This window comes from Camelus bactrianus, chromosome 16 (assembly GCF_048773025.1).
Source record: "Camelus bactrianus isolate YW-2024 breed Bactrian camel chromosome 16, ASM4877302v1, whole genome shotgun sequence".
NCBI classification, from domain to species: Eukaryota; Metazoa; Chordata; class Mammalia; order Artiodactyla; family Camelidae; genus Camelus; species Camelus bactrianus.
The window spans coordinates 17,131,894-17,153,907 of record NC_133554.1 but is presented as its reverse complement, the minus strand read 5'-3'; the positions used below and the strand labels follow the sequence as shown (position 1 = coordinate 17,153,907).

The 22,014-nt window shown below is 38.5% G+C and overlaps 1 protein-coding gene and 1 long non-coding RNA gene across 3 annotated transcripts in view; one reads left to right on the top strand and one right to left on the bottom strand.

Moving 5' to 3' along the window:
• Positions 1–22,014, bottom strand: part of LOC123615662 (uncharacterized) — a 106,724-nt gene that overhangs the window by 24,689 nt on the left and 60,021 nt on the right. For both annotated transcript variants that reach the window (XR_012499473.1, XR_006723338.2), the window contains exon 2: positions 15,960–16,055. This is a non-coding gene — a long non-coding RNA (uncharacterized LOC123615662). The remainder of the gene's footprint in view (positions 1–15,959; positions 16,056–22,014) is intronic.
• The window catches only part of ANKFN1 (ankyrin repeat and fibronectin type III domain containing 1), a 335,257-nt gene that overhangs the window by 255,093 nt on the left and 58,150 nt on the right, over positions 1–22,014 (top strand). Inside the window, exons 8-13 of the mRNA XM_010951115.3 lie at positions 3,633–3,730; positions 8,039–8,129; positions 13,525–13,632; positions 20,604–20,703; positions 21,016–21,148; positions 21,626–21,742. Coding sequence (XP_010949417.3) covers positions 3,633–3,730; positions 8,039–8,129; positions 13,525–13,632; positions 20,604–20,703; positions 21,016–21,148; positions 21,626–21,742 — 647 coding nt within the window. The remainder of the gene's footprint in view (positions 1–3,632; positions 3,731–8,038; positions 8,130–13,524; positions 13,633–20,603; positions 20,704–21,015; positions 21,149–21,625; positions 21,743–22,014) is intronic.

The window sequence follows — 22,014 nt, the reverse complement described above, 5'->3', positions numbered from 1 at the left end:
ACTTATAAGTGATTTTCTCATGGCTTTAATATTAAGTCTTTAAACTACCTACACATAACTTTCCAGAGAGACCATGCTAAGTTGCCTTCTTAGAATTCCCAACTGACTCTCAAAGTGATTCCTGCTCACTCTGTTTCCCTCCCTCATTCCTTAAATGACCAGAAACTCCTTTCTTCATGTCAAAAGAGTCCACCAATCCAAAGAAATACATAGAGGGAGAAAACTATAGGTTCCCCCCAAATAGAGTGGCCATTCCAACATGGAGAATTTTTGTCCTCCAGTGTAAATCTTCTCTTTCTCTAACCCACTCCCCCTTTGAAACCCAGGTGTGTTATAAGATCTACTTGGACTTAAATGCTTAAAACTGCCTATTAACTCCTAAGGCAAGCCCATACCTCCTTGCAAACCTGTTTCTATTTCAAGAAGCCAGTCCTTATTTTCCACCTGAATCATGCTTTGTAGAACGTATGTCAATAGTATACAAACAGTTTTTATTCAAAAATAGTTTCTTCAGAAATTTTAAAGATTGCATCTTTGAGCAACTTTTCATTAATCACTTGTCACATAATCTGGTCTTGTTCCCACTAACCCTTAGCTCTTCTTTTGCGGATATCACCCAGAGTCCTTAGCTGAAGTCAGAAGATGCTGATGCCCAGCCTGAGGCTGAGATCTCCACCACCACAGTCAGCCATGCATGTCTCAATGGCAACCCAGGATATTTCTGTTTATGGAATTTTCCTATGCTCTTTGCTCTTTCTAGATGTCCTTGGATATGTGCTACGATTGTCATTTTGTCTGTGCAATTCCTCAATGATTGAATTTTTTTCTTTAGCTAAAATAATGTGCAATATTATTCTCTGATTACAAACCCTCTCCAATTTAACTTTAAGAAACTTGGCTTTTTCAAGAGCTAGGAGCTTATAAGCAGAATAAGACATTTTGGAAAAAACTGTACATATATATTAAAATACATACATATGTATGTTTTCAAATATGTATTTATGATGAGATATAGGCTGCATTTGAGAGTTAACATATAACCTTAATCAAATTAATCTAATTAGATTTTACAATATGCCTGAGAGCTTCATAGGTCAAGAATCTGGAGAAAGAGAAGATTCACATGGAAGAAAAATACTCCATGTTGGAAAACTAGTCTATTCTGGATGTGTGTGTGGGTGTGCATGTGTGTGTGTATGTGTGGATACGCATACAATAAAACAGATATATTTGATTTGTAAAATATTTAGTAAGCATCTTCTATGCACTAGGCACACAGATTCACGTACTAGAGGGGAAAAAATGATTGACACATTTCCTATTCTCAAGTTTCTCACAACCTAAGAAAGAGATACATGCAATAAAGCATAATATGTGTGTAATAAATCTTGTTTTATATGAATAAAGGACTTTGGGAACCAGAAACAGGTGTGTTTAATTAATTATTCCTGAGGAATTTAGAGTTGGCTTTGCTAGTTCTTAAAGGATTAGTAGGGCTTTGATAAGCAAAGGTTGGACGATGAGCAAAAAGACAGAGGCAGAAAAGTACACAGAATGATCAGGTAGCAGGGATTTACAGAACAAGGACTTTGCTTCAGGAAGTGGCAGGAGATAAGGATAGTTGCAGAGGGAGGATGGGACTAGATTATGAAGGTCCTCGAACACCTTGTTAAGATTTCATTTTATTTTGAAATCAACTGGACACTATGAAAAGATTTTTAAGAGGAGAACTAAATAAGTAGATGTGCATTTTAAAACTATAATTCAGGCCATAGTAAGACAATTGTATATAAGGAAAAGGAGATGAACAGAAAAGTCAATTGAGAGAGTTTATCATTAGGCCTATAAGAAAATCAATTGCAGAGCTGACGTTCATGATGAGAAAGGTCTGCTCTAGAGTAGTTTCACTGTTAGGGAGAGAGGGAAACCTGTGGGAGACTTTTAAAAACAGAGCCTACTCGGTTTAGTACTCAACTGGTTGTGAGGAGTTAGGGGAAAACAAGAGGCCAGGATGCTCTGAGATCTGGGGCTGGTTGACTGGATGTGTGGGAGTGCCATGATCTAAAATTAGGAAAACAGAAGAGAAACATATTTTGGTAAGGAGAAGCACTTAGTGGACACCCAGTTGGAGTGGGGGACACTCAGGTGGAAATTTACAGAAGGAAGTTAGAGCTCCAGAGAGAAGCTAGACCTAGAATTACAGTTTTAAGAGTCATACCTGGAGCCATAAAAGTGGATAAGGTCACTACCCGGGGCAAGCATGTGGAATAAAAAAAGAGCCAAACCCTCAAGGAATATCACATCAAAGGAAAAAGAAAACGATGAACCAGGGAGAGCCTGAAAAGAGGGGAGCAGGAGCTAGGAGAAGCAGAAGAGAGGGTGCAGCGGAAACCAAGGGGAAAGACGGTTGCAAAAAGCAGGGGAGGCCAAAGTGGGCGAGACTGCCCGAGAAGAGACTGCTGTGGATGATCAAAGGACTAGGGATTTTAGGGGAGCAATGTCAAGAGAGTGAGCAGAGCAAGCTAGATTCCCAGGAGCATAATGAAGAGAAGCAGAGAATGCAGGGGCAGCAACTCGAAAGCAGAGGGATTGTGTGACTCTAGGGGAACAGCAGGATTTAGAGATGGTTTGGCTTAATTCTGAGGTATGTAAGTGTCACAGAGAATATAATTTAAATCTTAAGATCTATAGCTTGTCATCATGAGGTTTAGAAATATGCAGGCCTTGTCTTCCATGTGACTTAAACTCCTGCTTCATTTAGGATTGCTTCAAATCCTGCCATGTGTAAACTGTCACTTAAGACACTTTTTACTGATGATACACAATTTATCTTTCTTGACCATGTTTTTTTCCAACCAACGGAAAATGTTATGAAAGAGCATGGTCTCACAGTAAGATGGGGTGTTACAATCTGGGTATTAGATTTAACTGCGAATGAATACCCACTTTGGGGATGTCAGTTATGGGGGAGCACTGAAGAGGTCAGCCACAAATCCCAAATTCTCTAGCTGAAAAGAAGCCAATGAAAAGGCCTGGAAGATGGTATCAGGGAGGAGAAGGAAACCCAAGGGAGCAGTGATTCCAGGAAGAGAGTGATTCCAAAAGGAGTCAAATTATGTCGAAGGAAATGAAAGGAGGCTTCTTCATCTGGGAGGAGAATGTCCCTGGGATCTTGAAGTAGAACCCTCAGTAAATTGGTGAAACAGAAACCAGATATGGGGAACAAACAGAAGGTAACATCCTAATGAACCCTTCACTTCTCACATGCAATAATTAATTTATATTCTATATATAATTAATTTTTATATGTAGTGTGTCTGAGCATGTATGTCTGTATGTGTGTATGTGTGTGTGTGTATATATATATATACACACACACGTATGTATATTTAAGGTATTAATTACTGTTGAATGATTACCTTTTCTCTGCTCGTTTTAAAAAACAATTGTGAACTTGGAAACTGACTTGTCATCCCAAGAATTGTCAGATGTGCCAATACAGGGAAAAGCGGGTAAACTTACTGCTTCTGAGAGAGACTGTATGCTGGAGTTTCTGTGATGTTTCTTGATAGATGACTATTCTCTCTTTCTCTTTTCCTCCCTCCCTTCTCCCCTCTCCCCCTTCTATCCAGTGGAATGGAGCATGTCTAAAGACTTTTGTCCTTTGGCTGGAGAAATCATCATGGAAAACCTGCAGACCCTGAGGTGCATAATCACAGGACTTACAACGGTAAACACCAAATCCTTCCATTAGACTTCCCATTCCCCTGCCCCTGATGTTTGTGCTGGGATATTGGTAGCAAATGCCTACTCTGGAAGCAACAGCCAACGCCCAGTCCTCTGGCAACAACTGCCACTCGTTAAGTGTGATATGTCTGGTATCCATAATCTGAACCCCACAAAGGAGTGAGCAGACAGCATGAACCACTTTGTAAGCTGCCATGTTCTACAGAGATCAGAAAAAGACTGGCCTCATGCAAGCCTTGAAAGCTGCTGCTTTCTGGATCACAGTCTAATCTTCGGAGGGGATCAAAGGCTCTAAGAGATCCAATTCTGACTCCCTGTCTGACAGTAAAAATAATAGCCCGATCTAACCCTCACCCCCACAGCTTCGGTTGAGATCAGTCATCAATTGGAATCACACAATTTCCTGAGAGAAATCCTTTTCCCTTGATTAAAAAAAAAAACTGTCTAAATATCCTTTCACAAAAAAGAAACTATATATGGTGGTGCTCCATTTCTCAGTAACCTGAACCAATTTAAACTGTAAATGAAAAACTGGAACAAACCATGCTTATTTGTTTAACCAATCTAAACTTAAATGTTCATTATTTGTAGAACTATAAACCATATGAGCATATAAAATGCAAGAAATAAAGACAAAGAGCAAATCATTTCACACTTGAACAAACCCTATATTTCCTTAAACAATTAAATGTAACAAAACTGGATCATCAAAATCTTTTTTTAATTGAAAAACATTTTAAGTAAGCTTAACTCAAACCTGTATCTTTATCCAATTCAAATAATTAATATTTTAAGGCCTTCATATGTGAGAGGTACAGGAGAATTTTATTGTTGTTCTTCTAAAAGATCAGGCAATTAAAACAGTTATCTGTAAAGCATACTCCTGAAACCCAGCATTAAAAAGCTGCATTAGTTGTATCTCTTCAAGTTTGAACCAGCTTATTCCAATAAAATTCTTGGTGGTTCGGTCACCACCACAGAATCTTAACTTTTAGTCTTACTTACACGTCTACACCAGGGGCCAAAACTGTGGATTAGCAGAACAAACAAACCCCTGAGTGGGTGGCCCCCAGAGATGCTATCGACAGAAGACTGATTCCCAACCCTATAGCTCACATGATGGAAGACGGCCAGAGAGAACCCTAAGGAATTTCCACTGCTTAAAAGAAAAAGTGATATGGTGATAAAAAAGGAAAACTCTCCATAGAGAGTTTCTCTAATATTTGAACTAATTTTTATAGGGATTAAGTTTTTCCACTTGGTTGTCCAATGAGAGCAACACAGACATTATCCTAATCACATAAAAGCCTAGAAGTAGATTTACACTTCTACAGAATCTCCATAACCTTGAGGTGCACAGAAACCCATCTTTAAAGTTATGAAAATGAAGTTTATAATATGGTAAAGCCAATATTATTAAATCCTGAGGAAAGACTCCACAGATTGCATTTTTTTTTAACTTCAAACACCATTTTGCAAGCAATGCTTTGAAAGTGCTGACTTCTAAAATGCTCCTTTGGGTTCATCAGAAAAAAAATTCCTCAAAGCAAAAATATAAAACTATACAGATAAACCTCCTAGAAGAAAACACAGGCAAAACATTTTGACATAAATCTTAGCAATGTTCTCCTAGGGCAGTCTACCCAGGCAATAGACATAAAAGCAAAAATAAACAAATGGGGTCTAATTAAACTTACAAGCTTTTGCACAGCAAAGAAAACAAAACAACAATCTACAGAATGGAATAAAATATTTGCAAATAATGCAACTGAGAAAGGTTTAATTTCCAGAATATATAAACAGCTTATCCAACTTAATAACAACAACAAAAAAAACACAACCCAACCCAAAAAGGGGCAGAAGACCTAAACAAGCAATTCTCCAATGAAAACATACAGATGACCAACATGCACATGAAAAAATGCTTAATGTTGCTAATTATCAGAGAAATGCAAATCAAAACTACAATGAGGTATCACTTCACACCAGTCAGATGGCCATCATTAAAAAGTCCATGAACAATAAATGCTAGAGAGGGTGTGGAGAATAGGGAACCCTCTTACACTGCTGGTGGGAGTGTAGTTTGGTGCAGCCATTATGGAAAACAGTAAAGGAGAGTCCTCAAAAAACTAAAAATAGACTTAACATATGATCCAGCAATCCCACTCCTGGGTATATATCTGGAGGGAACACTAATTTGAAAGGATACATGCACCCTAACGTTCATAGCAGCACTATTTACAGTAGCCAAGACATGGAAACAACCTAAATGTCCATCAATAGATGACTAGATAAAGAAGTTGTGATATATTTATACACTAGAATACTACTCAGCCGTAAAAAGAATAAAATAATGCCATTTGCAGCAACATAAATGGACCTAGAGCTCTTCATTCTAGATGAAGTAAGCCAGAAAGAGAAAGAAAAATACCATATGATATCACTCATATGTGGAATCTGAAAAAAAGGGGATACTAAGGAACTCTACAAAGCAGAAACAGGTTCACATAGTAAGCAATCTCATGGTTACTGGGGGAGAGAGGGCGGGGAAGGGATAAATTTGGGAGTTTGAGATTTGCAAATGTTAGCCACTATATATAAAAATAGATTTAAAAATAAATTTCTTCTGTATAGCACAGGACACTATATTCATTATCTTGTAACAACCTTTAATGAAAAAGAATATGAAAACGAAAATATGTATGTATATGAATGACTGGGATGTTGTGCTGCACACCAGAAACTGATACATCGTAACTGACAATACTTCAATTTAAAAAAAAAACATAAAACATTTTAAAATATCATAAGCAAACAAACAAAAAAAAACCCTCCTTAATTCTTTTTTTTAATTGAAGCTTATTTATTTACAATGTTTTTAGCTTCGGGTGTAGAATGTAGTGAATCTATATTTTTATAGATTACACTCCATTTAAAGTTATTATAAAATATTGACTATATTCCTTGTGTTGTACTTTACATCCTTATGTCTAATTTATTTTATACCTAGTGGTTTGTACCTCTTAATCCTCTTCCCCTATCTTGCCCCTCTCCCCTTTCCCTTCCCACTGGTAACCACTAGTTTGTTCTCTGTATCTGTGAATTTATTTCTTTTTCGTTATGTTCACTTGTTTGTTTTATTTTTTAGATTCTACATATAAGTGATATCATACGGTATTTATCTTATTACAGTATTTTTCAATAAGCTGACTTATTTCACTAAGCATAAAATACCCTCTGGTTATTGCAAGTGGCAAAATTTCACTTTTTTTAATGGCTGAATAATAATCCATTATATATTATATATAATCCATTTATATATATATATATATATATATAAAATATATATCTCACATCTTCTTTATCCATTCATCTGTTGATGGACACTTAGGTTGCTTCCATATATTGCCTATTGTAAATAATGCTGTATGGACACTAGGGTAGATAATATCTTTTCAAATTAGTGTTTTCATTTTCTTTGGATAAATACCCAAAAGTGGAACTGTTGGGTCATATGGCAGTTCTAGTCTTCTTCTTCTTCTTTTTTTTTTTTTTTTTTTTTTGAAGAACCTACATACAGCCACAACTCCTTAATTCTTAATGCTGTAAGACATTAAAGCATATAAACCATTGTTTTAATAATGGTTTTAAAACTGAAGTAACATCAAAGAATTAATTTTTAAAATGTTTGAATAACTGAGTAAAGGATATTTATTGCAGCATAAAATTACTTATTGTGCCAGGAAACAATGTGGAAACAATCTAAATGTCTACCAGTGAGGGATCAGTTAAATAAATGACTGTATTTATGCAAAGTGAAGTGCTATCAAGCCATTAAAAGAATGAAGAAGGCCTTTAAATACTAATCTGAAAAGGTGTTCATTATAACTTGTCAATTATATAAAGCAAGTTGATCAGCTAAAAAAAGGTGATCGTGGTTGGCACTGGGGAGGGGAAAACAAGGAGAAAGAGGTAAGGGTGAGAAATCACTGGTTTTGGTAAAGCTTACAGAACTATGACTTAAAAATTAGTGTATAACTGGGGGAGGTCAGGAAAAGCAACTATGATATTCTAATTTTGAAAAAAAGCACAAAGAAATGGAGAGGGCACCCCAAATGTTTATTATCACGTGTAAACATAACAGTCAAGGAAAACTAGAAAGCTAACGTATGGGTGGTGGAGTAGTTCATTTCCAAGGGATGGATGAGTTCACCAGACACAGGGTAAAGCTCCTAGAGTAAAAGTCATTAAATTCCCAATGCATCATTCTCTCTATTTTGATACTTTGCAGGGCCAACAGTATTTTGTTCAAGTCTCGGCTTATAACATGAAAGGATGGGGACCTGCTCAGACCACGACACCAGCATGTGCCTCTCCTTCTAGTAGGTGGTGGCTGTGACCTCTCTCAAGCCTGGCCAGGCTCCATCTCCAATTCCATCCTCAGGATGCCACTGCCATTCCCTCTCCCCACTGCTTGGGACTAACAAGACCTCCTCAGAGTAGCATCTGGCCACATAATGAACGATTCCTCTGCAGAAATGTTCCCCTGGGAGGCAACTCAGTGGAATGAAAGAAAAGGGAATTTGGAACCAACAAGACTGAGTTTGATACCCATTATCCCTTTTATTAGCTGTGTGGCCTTCAAAATTTACTTAAACTCTCCGAGTCTTGATTCAACATCTGTAGAATGGGCCCAGTCATACCATTCACAGGGCTTCTGTCGGGATGTAATGAAGTGGCACAGTGGGACTGGCTGGCCCAGAGTATATGCAGTCCATTTTAGCTCTCACCTCCCCTTCCTCACCAAAAATCTTACATTCTGTCGGAAGAAAACCTTTCTTACTAACAGGCACTCTGCTATACTCTGCCACAAATAAAATCTATATTTGTAATAGTGGCTGAAAAACTCAGCAGGCCACTTCTAATTATTTGAAGATTAATAATTTATGGCTGATGTACTCTCTATTGCAGGTAATTCTGGTAATTATTAACCAGAAGAAACATCTCCACACACAAACATGATAGATTTTTCTGCATAATGAACCTATTGCTCTGAATTATATATTAATTTTAAAATCTTCACTAATGTGATCATTTAAACAGGTATCATGCTTCCTGTGAAGGTGCAAACTGCTCCATCCTTTGTGGAACAGTTTGTCCTACTGTATCAACTGCTGCTGATACAGTAGGAATGCTGTAAGAACATTCATTTCTTTTTAGTCCCATAATTACATACCTGGTAATCTAACCTAAAGAAACTGATGTAGACACACAATCATGAACAAGTACGTGCACTGCAGCAGTATACTGATACAGTGAAATGTACGTGGTGGGGGAACAAATATCTAATATTAACTTAGTGGATAAAGTATGATATATACAGATCCAGACTGTACAAAATACAACCACTAAAATACAACCACTAAAAATGATGTTTAAAAAAACATTCATTGTATGGAAGACATTCTTACAGTATGAGTTTTATATACACAAATAACAGTTTTTTCATATAACATTTAAACAGAGTTTGACTATCAGGTGGGTGTGTCTGCATCTAACTCTTAAAATTTAACTGGCTATCTGGGTTATGAGTTTATGGTCTCTTTAGTTTCCTTTTTTATATATATTTATGTATTACTTTTCTAAGTATTATAACATCCCTTTACCCAGGACCAACCTTGTATCAGGTGGTGCATTATGGGTTTTCACATTCAGTGTCTCACTTAATCCTGACAACAGTCATTCATCATTGTTCCCACTTTGTGGACAAGCAACATCATGATCACCTGCATCACTATCAGCATCAGAGCTAACATTTATAAGACTCATTATATGCTACATGTTAGTCTAAGAACTTTACATGGATCAGCTCACTTAATCCGTTACTGACTAGGGAACTATTAATACAGAGGCACATGCATATATACATATATGCAGCCCAACAACAAAAATTAACAAGCATTGAAGTCAGGTCCAAACTCTATGTCTCTTGTTCTTAACACTATGCTGTCCTCCTCTATTAATAAGGAAATTGAGCTTCAGAAAGTACGTTGCCTTACCCAGGGTCACAACTCTGTACATGGCTGAGCCACGATTCAAGCCTGAGCTAGTCAAGACTCTGCTGGGGTAACTAGGGGCCTACTGGTGAACTGTATTATGCAGCACAATCAGACAGTCAAGCAGACTAAGTGTCAGCCAACCATCCCTGCCTGCCACCTCCGCTGGATTCATAGAGTTAAATCAGGCCATACAGACCCTTGGACCACTGATATCAGAGATCTCTGAGACTCCTGAGTCCCCTAGCACTTGATGATTTAACTATTCCAGTCTTACTTGGACATCTTTCTTACTGAAGACTTAGCAGAAACAAATACTAGGAATACTGTAAGATTAAGATACTAAGGGAACCAATCTCATTCCACGAGGTGGGGGGAGGGGTATGTATTTTTAAAGATGGAGGGATAGAAGGGACAGAAATGAAGAAGAAGGGAAAAAAAACAAACCAAAGAAAAGGCTAGTCTCAGTAGACCAGAAGACCTGAGGGTGGGGCAGGGAAACACACTCCAAATGGGTACCCCATGCAAATTCTGATCTGCATATGGATGCAGTTACTTATAAACGTCAGATGTCCCAGTTCTACAGACTTCCAATTCTGTTCAGACACTCTCCCTCACAGCCCATTTGAAGAGCTCTCTCTATAATGAAAAGAACAGTTGTCCAAGACGGGGAAGAGTCACCTATTATTTGGTAATTAACACAGTAAATGGCAACACTTTCTAAAACAGCACAGCTGACTAGTAGGGGTATCTGGCAAAGAGCTGAAATCCAAACGTCATTACAGTTGCTGCAGACATGCCGTATCACTTGGATAGAACAATATTAAAACATTCTGGTTCTATTTATAAACAGCATGACATTGTGATGTAAGATATATCAGTATTCAGATATTTACTAGAGGACAATGTATTCTAGCATGACAGAGTAATTGGAAATTTGGTAATATGTTCCAGTAAGCTATAAAATTTTTTTTATTTTTACAAAAGGCCTTAATGTGTTTTTATAGACTTATGTTATATGGTATGGTACATAATAAGAGAAAAGGACCCAGACAGGCTTGTCTGAGTTACGATCAGGAAAGCCCTGATATCTCCAGTGAAAGTAAGCTCTGCATTGTGTTGCAACTGAAGTGTCTCATTACCAGAACAGTGAACTGTATTATGTGGCACAATCTGCTCTTTTCCTACCACACTAAGTATATTCCTGTCAGGTTCCTGATTTCTTAATATATTTTCAATTTTCTCCCTCATCCCTAAAGTCTCCTATTTTATTTAGTCGTCAGAGCCTTTCAAACATCTATGAGAAAAACTCATTCTTTCCAAAAACCTTGGCATCATGTCCAGTGCTCACTTAGGCTGCAATTTAGCATTAGCAATTTTCTAATGTATCATAAAGTCATCAGCTCAACCTGCCTCTGATGTAATAGGGCTCAGCTAAAAGAGCCAGGTCCATTTTGTCTCCCCCTGCATTGACAGCAGTATTAACACTCATTAGAACGTATCAGCATGTTCAGGGCCACTTAGGAATTCAGCCACCCAGGAGTCTTACTCAAGCAAGACTTTGTTGCTCATCTGTCATGAGTACTTCAGATACATTCACCCAACTAAGAGAACAAACTCATAATGGCCTTTAGGAATTCATGAGAGCAATGTTTGTTCTCACTGTGCCAATACCAGGGACACTATCGATAATCCAAGGGTCACTCGGAGTTCATTTCCTCAAACATTTCCAAATTTCCCAATAAAAGTTCTTTCCGAGCCCATCCTACCTGAACACCATCATGCTTCTAGTCACAGTGCCTCACCAACATTTAACCAGCATCTCCAACATGCCCAGAATGATGCTTTACTTACATTACTTCTTTGAAACCTCACATAACTTTAAAAAGAGACGCAAAAACTCACTTTACAGAGAAGAAACCTGAGGCAAAGAGAAATTAAGTAAGTTCTGCCAACAAGGAACAGAGTCTACAGAAAGCACCTATGCCAATTCCCTGTCTCCAGCGCTGACCACAACTAAGCCACACCACACAGACTCCAACCAAACTCTGACCCTCCTTCCCAAAAGAAAACAAAAACAAAAACAGGTCCATGGCATAAGGAAATGAGCACTATAAGGAGGATCATGAGACTATGCGATAGTCCCGGCTAGGCCATCAACAAGCCAAGTAGTTTAGAACTGGAACAGTTATCCCCAGGCCTCAGCCTTCCGAGAGGTAAGATGAAGGGCACAAGGTGGGAAGGAGGAAGGATTAGAATCTCTGAGGCCTTCCTCTTCAAAGGGGACCATCTGATAGGGTAAGAAATGACGTTTCCATACTCACCACTCAGGGACTTAACTTCCCATCAATGAATTCCCTTCTTTTTAAGTTATTACTTACATACCACTTGCCATGGGACACTGTGCTAGATAACTAATACATCTCTCATTTAATCCTCACGAAAATCCTGCAAGATCGATACTGTGTTCCTTTTTAAAACTAGGGAGTAGAAGCCCTGTCAGTGTAACCTGCCTTACAGACACTGAGCTAGGAATCAAAAGAGGCAGGGTTCATACCCAGGTTTATCTGACTCCAGAACCTGCGTTCTAACTGTGCTGCACCACCTGGCCTTGGATGGACCAACATGAAATGCTTTTACCAAACTTTAACTATCATGGTATCTGCTTAAGTTTCTAAACAAGGGAGACTCCATCTTTTAAAAGAACTCTAGGGGGAGGGAATTTGAAACTTGTTCAGTTAGAATTTAAACCTCAGATATACTCATGAACTAACTGGCTTTTCTAGAAAAGAATGTCTAGCATTTTTAGAGAAAGCATTTCAACCATGAAGCACTTTAAGTTGTTGCTTTTGAAAGATCCAGAAAGTAAAACCAGGGAAAAGAAAATAGAGGGAAGAAGGGATGGACTATGAAATGACTGACCTGCAGAAAGAAAAATCCAGAGTTGGAGACAGCAGAATTATAATCTTGACATTAGTCCCATACGGGTTATTACTCTTGATATCATTATAGCCAAATGGAATGAAAATAGAAGGGGGAGAAAAATCTCAGTGGGTATTGCAATTTAAATTTGCCATGTAAGCTAATACTGTATATTTAGAGACTGAGCAGACAGGGTGGTTGGTGGCTCAGAGTATGTGCAGGAGTTGCTGTGCCAGCTAACCAAAGCAGACATTCATTAGAGCAAAATGTAGATTTCCATTTCTTGGCATCTGACATGGGCTCTTTCCTTGGAAAGAAATGTCAATTTGGCCAAAAGTGTGAAACCTACAATAAAAGCATTGGGACTGTGGATTTCATCTAGTCTGCACATTCCCACTCCCTTCTTTCTTACCGTGGAAATCCAGTTGAGACCTGGTGTGCTGAGTGGAGAGGTGGCAGGGGAACTGATTAGGACACGGATGCTGAACAGGAGGGTAAGGAGCTGAGGGAGGGATAACTGGACTCCCCAATTCCCCATTTTCTTTTGGCTTCCAAGTACCATTTTCTCTTGCCCTAAAACTGCCCAATACAAGAAACCAACCACAATTACTGTTTTGCACAGGGCCTGAACGATGGCAGCTTCCAAACCCTTGGCAATGCCTGCTAGTTGTGCAAGTGCTGGGTGCTCATGCACAGAGCCTGTGGGTAATATGAGCAAAATTCGGCTCCTAAGGCAGGGCAGGGAAGAGGCCTCTCCTACTTGAAAATTTTACCCTTGTTTGTTTCTTTTGTTCAATAGACTGGAAAGACTATGACGACAGAGCACCCAGACACAAGGGACAGAGTGAAGTTCTGGAAGGTCTGCTGCAGCAGGTCCGAGCCCTTCATCAGCATTATAGTTGCCGGGGTAAGGATAAAAATCTGCGCTGGGCCATCGACTGAGGTCTCGGTGGCGCCGGTAATTTTAGCAGTTTCCTAACTGGGTCATACCTTCTCATTCATCAGGGAGGGAGAGAGATATTAATATTTGTACATCTGGAATCACTTTACAGCACTATCTTGCTTTAACCCTTCAGAAGAGACTTCCCTCTCCCTTTCTTCCCTTCCTCTCTCACCCTCTCTCCTTAAGAACAGTTTGAAAACAAGCACAAGTAAATATCGGTGACCACTGATTCCCTTCCCTTTGAATTGTCCCTTTACAAAATTTCTCAGTGTGCTGGGTCTTTGGGATATTCACCTTCAAACTTTTTACCTGCAAGTAAAATTCTGAGCATCCCTGAGGAAACTTGACCAATTATAACAGCAACAACAATATTAAACTTTTGTGTATATTTATAATAAAGTTTACACTCAATTTCACACCCACTATCTCTTTTTAATCCTCATTTTGGCAATTATCACTGAGGCTAAGTGACTTGACCAAGGTCACAATGCCAGGCAGAGACAGAATCAAGATACCAACCTAGGTTTTGTGTCTCCAAGTCCAGTCTTTCTGCCACACCTCATTTTTGTCTCCCCCTCTTATATCAGGATTGGGCACTGAATTTCATGCTCACCCTGAATTTGAATCTTCCCCTGTACTACTGCCCAGGTGGAAGGAGAATATGCCTTCTCTAGACCTTGCCAACTACACCCAGAAAATCTCTGAGAAGCTTTAAAAAGATTATTTTCTACTTGGGCTGTTCAAATGGGTCAGGGTCAGGTTTCTGATCTGTGTAATGATTTGTGAAGCAGGCACTTAGTTTTATTTGGAGAATTAAAGTTCCATAAAGTTTTCATTTTTCATGCCCCTTCACCCATCAGATCTCTAACTGCATTGTACTCTCCAGATTCAGGGCACCGCTGGACTAGCTAGGTAAGAAATCTATGGTTGAAACTAAGAGATGCTAAATGAATTTTGACTAGGTATAAAGAAGTCATACTTAGCATTAGCAAAAAGTTGTTCCCAACTTCTGTAGAGGTATAGCAACAGAGCCCTTCAGAAATGCTGGCTATAGCTATAAATGAGGGTGCGTATTTGCAAGAAAATAATGTTCTCCTAATGAGTGGTTCACTAGGAGATGTAAATATGCATGGAAGAGGCTGGAGAAGGAAACTGAAGTGAGATTTTATTCTCGGATCTCTAGGGAAACTTTACCCAGACCAGAGCCTTCAACATTCCACACTGACCAAAGTACACTCAGTTCTCAGCTACCAAGGGCCCATTTAACCAGGCCAGGATTATCTAGGCTCCTTTCTCTTCTTCTGCCTCTCCATCATTCCCCTGCCATTGGTTCCTGCATGGCAGGCGAAAGGAATAAAGCAACTGGAGAGATTATTCTTTGCAATTCATAAGTCGGCTTTCGCTTGGTCTTTATCAGAGGGGTAAAGCTTAAACTACTCATGAGAATGGATTCTTTTTTACATTATCTGACAATTTAGATGTTTTCCCCCATTACATTGGATTACATTCCATTAGTCAAGAAATGATTGTCTAGACAGGCCAATTATTTCCATGGTTTTCATTCAACTTTTATCATGTACATGTTTTCCCCTCATAGGGATGTAAATATACATACAATATCAGAAAGATGTAAGTAAGGCATAAGGTAAGACTTCCCAAAAGGGAGGAATATTTCACCTTAAAATGTACTTTGGACATTTAAACAGCACCCAAAGTGTGTTCCAAAGAAGAGTGGTTCTGTAAGATGCTCAGCTGAAAAAGGGTCTCTCGTCAAGTAAATATGGAAATTGTCGCATTCTACATCCCCTCTCTTGGAAATGTAAAATAGACACTAAAATATTAAAGACTCTAAAAAAGAGACATTTTGAATTTGGTTAAGCAAGCATTTTCCAAACTTATTTGGCCATTGTAAAACATTTTTCACAGAATTAGTGTTCCAAGGCACACTGTGGAACACTGACCCCTAATATGCCAGCATAAAAGAAATGACCTTCTAAGGTGATTTAACATGTCTAAGTCTAAAAGGATAAATGAAGGATAATTAGGTATTGCACACAGAAAACTACAAAGCTGTTATTTAAAATACTCAACTACATTGTGATTCTATGTGGTTTACAAATTTTATAATTAGATAAAACAATTACTTCAAATCCCAGTTCTACACTTGCTGTGTATCCTTGAGAAAAACATTTAACCTTTCTAAGCCATAACTTCCCCATCAGAAAAAAATCAGCACAGTAATAGCTATCTTTCAGGATTGCTATAAGAATTAAATAATGGATTAAACTCACCTGGCACAAGCACTGTGCAAACTCTAGTTTATTTTTTTTCCATTGTTCTTCCAAATGAAGAATGGGGTGATGTCCATCCTCAGCACTTTATATACGCTAGAATTAAAGTGTAATCATTAACTCCATTGTAATGAGCCTGGAGCTCTCAATAAATACACAGCATATTCTAAATGCAGAAGTAATACTAAAATACTCTTTCTCCCACCAAAGCCCTACATGGGAGATACCAAAATCCACATTACTTTCTGTATTCTGGGCTAAAGACCAGCCACAGCTAATCTACATGTTCAGTACTGGGATGAAAAGTCAATGGGGATGTTGAGCAGCCTTTATTGTTAACAGGGTTAATGCCCTGACATACATAATGAATTAGAAAGAAGCCACCTGTGTTCACTAAAACATCCCCTACATGAGTGAATTTCAATTATCATTCAATTTTTCAACTGGCAAACATTAACCGAAACACTGCCCACTATGTGTCAGGTGCTAGGCATACCAGTATGAATAAAATAAACTCCCTAAACTCCAAGCACTTAAAAGCTGAAGACCTACTACATTCAGAGTCCAGAAAATTAACCACTGCTCCAGAGCTCTGAACTAAGCAGAGACAGAAGCCACAGTGGTTCTTAGGAGAAAAGTAAATAAGTTTAGACCTTGTATCAGTCAACGTGGGCTATATTATGCTGCAGTATCCAAATGACCCCCCAAACATTAATTTCTCCCACATTATATGGCTATCACAGGTGAGCTGAGGGCTGTTCTTCTGGCTTGTCATGATCCTCTTTGTAGAAATATTTAAAACTCTTGAAGGTCTCACTGGACAAAACTTTACTTATGTCATTTACACTCAAAACTCATGGCAAAACTGGCCATGTTTGTCCCCCACCACAAGAGCTCCAAGAAGTGCAGTTCTACCACGTGTCTAGAATGGAGACCTGAAATATTTGACGTTTTCATGGGCCCCTTTCCCAAATAGTCGTAGCATTTTTTTCTCTTTTTTCTAGTTGAATTTTTTTAGTTTAATCTTCATTTTTAATTAAGTTGTATGTGATGACCATACTCTGAAGCCAGACTATATGGGTTCAAATCCAGGCTGGACATTTACTAGCTGTGTAACCTTGAGCAAGTTGCCTACCTTCTTTCTCACCTGTAAAGTGTAGGTAAGAATTATATAAACCTGTCAGCCATTTGAGGGCTGACTGACTCAAAATAAGTAAAGCACTAAGAAGAGCTTTGTTATTAAAGGAAAAGCATTTTCTCCCATCCTCCATTTTCTATTCCCCAAAGGCTCAATTCTTTTGATATTTTCTCCGTATCTCTAAATAATGGACTATAAGCTAATTCATGATTTTTTTTAATTACAGTTATCTCACTTAATGAAGATGATTTCTCTTTTTTATCCCTCCACCCTCTTATATGCACAAACAACCCCTACCCCCTCATCCTCCAAATATACTGATACTGTAATTTACTAAGATCACTATTTGCTCCTCACATTATAATGATCACATAAATTCTACGATTATTTCTCTTTCCTGGATAACTTGTTTTCCCAATAGATAAAACTCAACTTTTAAATTTTTCTATATGGTTACAATTAATTAACCCCCAAGCTATCCTCCAGTTGTATCAACTTTCTCTCATATAATCAGACACATAAGTATTGTTTCAAGTGTATCTTCTTAAAGAAACCTCTCTGACCTACTCCAACCTAGACTGATCACTGGCTACCTCTGTATTTGGTACACAGCTGTCACCTAGGATCTCCGTTCACCACCATATCAAGGACTCTTTTTGCCACTTTCTTATATTAAATTTCTTCGTTTTTGCACACTGTCTTCCTCTTTCTTGGGCTCTTTTGTCATTGGTGGAGCCTTTCCTCTAGCAGCTTCCTGAGTGGATAAGTAGATGCTAATTTTCGGATACACTGTGTCTAAAGATGTAGTTATTCTATTTAACATTTAAGGATTTGGAGAAGTATAGAAATCTCAACTGAAATAATTTTACTTCGTATTTTGAAGGTGTTGCTTCATTGCCCTCCAACTTTCAGTGCTGAGGAGTTTGATACCATTCTGATTCCAGACGTTTCATATGAAATCTACTGTTTCCAACTATGGAAGGTTTTAAGTTTCTTTTTTAACTCCGTATTCTAAAATTTCGCTGTTATGTGTCTTCATGTAGCTCTATTTTTTTGTCTATTGTGTGGCACACTTGGCAAACCCTTTCAATATGGAAACTTTATACCCTTCAACTATGAGATATTTTCTTAAATTATTTAATTAGTTCTTCTCCAACTTTTCCTCTGCTCTCTCCTATGAGAACTCAGATACTGAACCTCAGAGACAAGCCCTTTAGGGTGTTTTTTTTTTCTCTTCTCCTACTTTTCATCCTATGTTCTTTTGTTCCACTTTCTTGGAAATTTCCCCAAATTTATTTTCTATTTGGCTTTTCAGACTTTGATAGCTATTTTTAATTTCCAGTGCTCTCTATTGTTCACTAACAGACCTAATCCTTTCTACAAGGATGCAGTGTCTTTGCTTCTCTCTCAGGCTATTGGCAGACTCTGATTCACTTTATGTTTTTTCTCAGCACAGGCACCCCTCTAAATTGCTCTTTTGTTTCTTGTTTTTGGCCTTTGTTTTTTCGGTCACATGCTTTTCACAACTGCCTGATGATTCCTGGATGTTTGCTCAGAGTCAGCTCAATAGTTGTTGGGAAGCTTGGAGTGTGGACAGGACTCTTTATTCACAAACCTCACTGTAAGGTGATCTGGCATGGCCTTATCTTCAGGAAAGCAAGAAAGCCAACGTCAGAATCTTCACAGGTGTATTCTTAGGCTAGTCAGAGTCTCCAGAGAAGTTTCTTTCAGTGTCCTACCTGGAGGGTTTGAGTACCAGGGTTCCAAGAGTCCAGTGGGAAAATACTCTGTATGTAAGCTTTCATTTAACCCACCTGTTCTGAGCACATACAACTCCTTCCCTCCATTTTTAACCATACACCATGTCTTCCACTCTAACGACCTCCGTTTTGGTGCTTTCCAGAGAATAAGCCACTGCTTTTCTTCTAGAGTGGGGAAGGGGTATTGTCTACCCATGCAGAATAGGAGAGAATATCTAGAAATCTGACTAGTTTTAAAAAGATTTCAACAAATCCCCCTGATTTTAGCTCTACATTCACCACCCACTTCCAGCATTATATGGTGCCCATGGGGAGAGTTAGGTTACTTCTCAGCTTCTCCACTGTTAGCTTAGGGGTCATCTTTTTCAAATCTGCTAAATCCATCTGTCCATCTGCTTTCCAGCTACTAAAAATTCACTTGCTTTTGTCTACTTTCCTATTTCTGTCTTTATAAATTTATGTCACTTTCTCTCTTTACTCTGCTTTTAGTAAAATTTTGGTATATGATGAATATGTTCAATATGCTGCCTTTAATCAGAAGTCCTAGCAGCATTATTTTCAAGTAGGATATGACCAGCCAAATTTATGTTCAAGTTAGAAAAAAATGGTTTTGCTTTGTTCTGCTGGGAATAACCATTACCAGCACAAGCCTGAAGCTGACAGGAATGCTTGTGTCAGTCAACTCATTCCCAACTACTCCTGTAAGATAAGCCAAATTGGGCCTCAGCCATGGACCATCCACCCCAGGTTTCCATGCCTAACAGCAGTGATATGGACCATGTTCTCATCCCCAGTAACATGTCTGTTAGGAGTCTGGTGGTGACCCCAACAACCTCAGCTTCCCTTCATCAGTTACATTTAATATGAAAATTAAATCAGTGATCATTTAGTTCAGCTCTAGGGAGCACTGTCTGCAGAGACCATTACAGGAAGTCCACTACTTTTATCAGAGGGAGCTCCAGGTTGTAAATAAAAGAAACAGAAGCAATGGCTGATCTCCTCATCACTGTAATCACAGAGTCTTACACACAGCAGTGTCCTAATAAACATTTATTCATTGAGTGAGGTCTCAGTGTTTTGGGCTACTGGGTTTTTTTTTTAATCTTGGACAATCTACTTTATTTCTACGTCTCAGTTTCTTCTTCTGAACAATGAGGATGATAATCATACCTATGCCTGCAACTGTTTCTGTAAGCCAAATACATACACTGGAAAAAAAACTGCACAAGAATACTACCAGTGGTTCTACTGAAGTGGCAGGATGATATGGGATGGATTTTGTTCTTTTATTCTATGCTCCAGACTTTCTGTAATGTGCCTGTATTAATTTTATAATGAAAAAAATTTAATGGAATATGTAGACTAGTAAGAGTTTTGCCAACATGGAGAAGTGAGTGAATATTAATGGCAATGGGGGAAAGTGGCAAAAGAGTTGATTCCATTTCTTTTTATCTTCCCTCATAAATCACTCACAAGGAGAATATAAACAAAACACCAAGTGGTTTCTCTTAGAGTTATAAATGTTACTCATCTCCCACATTTTTGAGAAGGTGTTCACTAACTCATTGCTGGCATCTCAAAATACAAAAACTTCTTGTAGGAATGAATGAGCTGAATCTCTGCATGAAACTGAGGATAAGTAACACTGAGGGGACAGGAAAGAGAAAGGCAATAAGGTGGGAAGAGAGTACTGAGAGTGTTGTTCTTCCAATGGAATTTACACTGTATTTTTTTTCTGTGTTCCAGAAACTTCAAAATTACAAACCACAGGCCGCAAGCAGTCAGTCTCAAGGAGCCTGAAACACCTATTCCATTCCTCAAACAAGTTTGTGAAGACCTTGAAACGGTGGGCCCTATGTATTTTTTCCAGGAAGTCTTAGCTTCTCAGGAATCCACTGGTTTTGGTTCTGAATGGCAATATGGTAGAAATTTCTTTCTTGTTATTAAAAGAATATAAAGTTCACTTTTCTCCTGAGAATCTGGACAAGATAGCAATTTCTCTGAATTCTAGCCAGTGAACTTATGATACTTAACAAGAACATGCTCATAGGTGTATTTTAAATTATCTTTTATCATGCCCCCAAATTTTTTTTTCCATGACTGAGGCTTGGTAGAGGAGATGATTTGAGGATAACTTTTATTTTGCCTTTTTTTTTAGGGGACTCTACATAGCTGTTATATTTTATTACAAAGACAATATGTTAGTCACCAATGAAGATCAAATACCAATTGTTGAAATAGATGACTCTCACACCAGTTCCATTACCCAAGATTTTCTGTGGTTCACGAAGGTATCCTGAATTCTAATTTCATTTTTCCCTACTTTGCACCAGTATTACTACACATAAATCTCTAACATTATTGAGGGGTTGAGGGGTCTCCAGTGATCAAAGTATTGGGGTTGGGAATAGATTATCTCAAAGGTCTCTTTCAGCCCTGATATGCCCTATGTTATAAAAAAATGCCGAACTAGTATCTACACCACATTTTCAAAGCAAAGAAGCTTGCATCCTGTCAGATTGTGTCTCCATTATTCTGAGTTATGGGATCATTTGGCAAACACTAAAATGTGGATCTGACTGTTTCATTAACATTCAGATCTTTTTCCAATTGGATAGAGATCAAAAAGTTGTTTTGCATGTATCTGAAAGTGAACTGGAGAACAAACATCGGGGGTCAGGTTTCCTTCTCCCTGCTTTGCTTTGATGCCACAACCTAAATCATGTGCTAGCTTGGACGATGATATGACCTCATGACTTCTTTTGCAGCTGTCTTGTATGTGGGAGGATATAAGGTGGTTGAGGCAAAGCGTACCTATCTCCATGTCCTCATCCACAGTACTGCAAACTCGGCAGAAGATGCTTGCAGCAACAGCCCAGCTACAGGTGAGGGGCAGGTGTTAACCCAGACCTCCAAAGAAATTTTAGAAAAACTTGTCAATTCAGTTACCAACTCTACTTGGAAAGGAAAAGGGTGGACTCCTTGTTCTTCTAGACCCTTAGACATAAGAGGTCTTCTTGCACAGTCTGAGCTGCACATCTGCTTTTGTAAGGAACCTGTGCTTTTTGGCAGTCTCCTGGAAGAGGAGCAGGGGTCTCTCCTAAAGAGTCTAGGAGTAAACAGGAAGTGCGGAGAAGTGAATTCTGGATTTGGTATT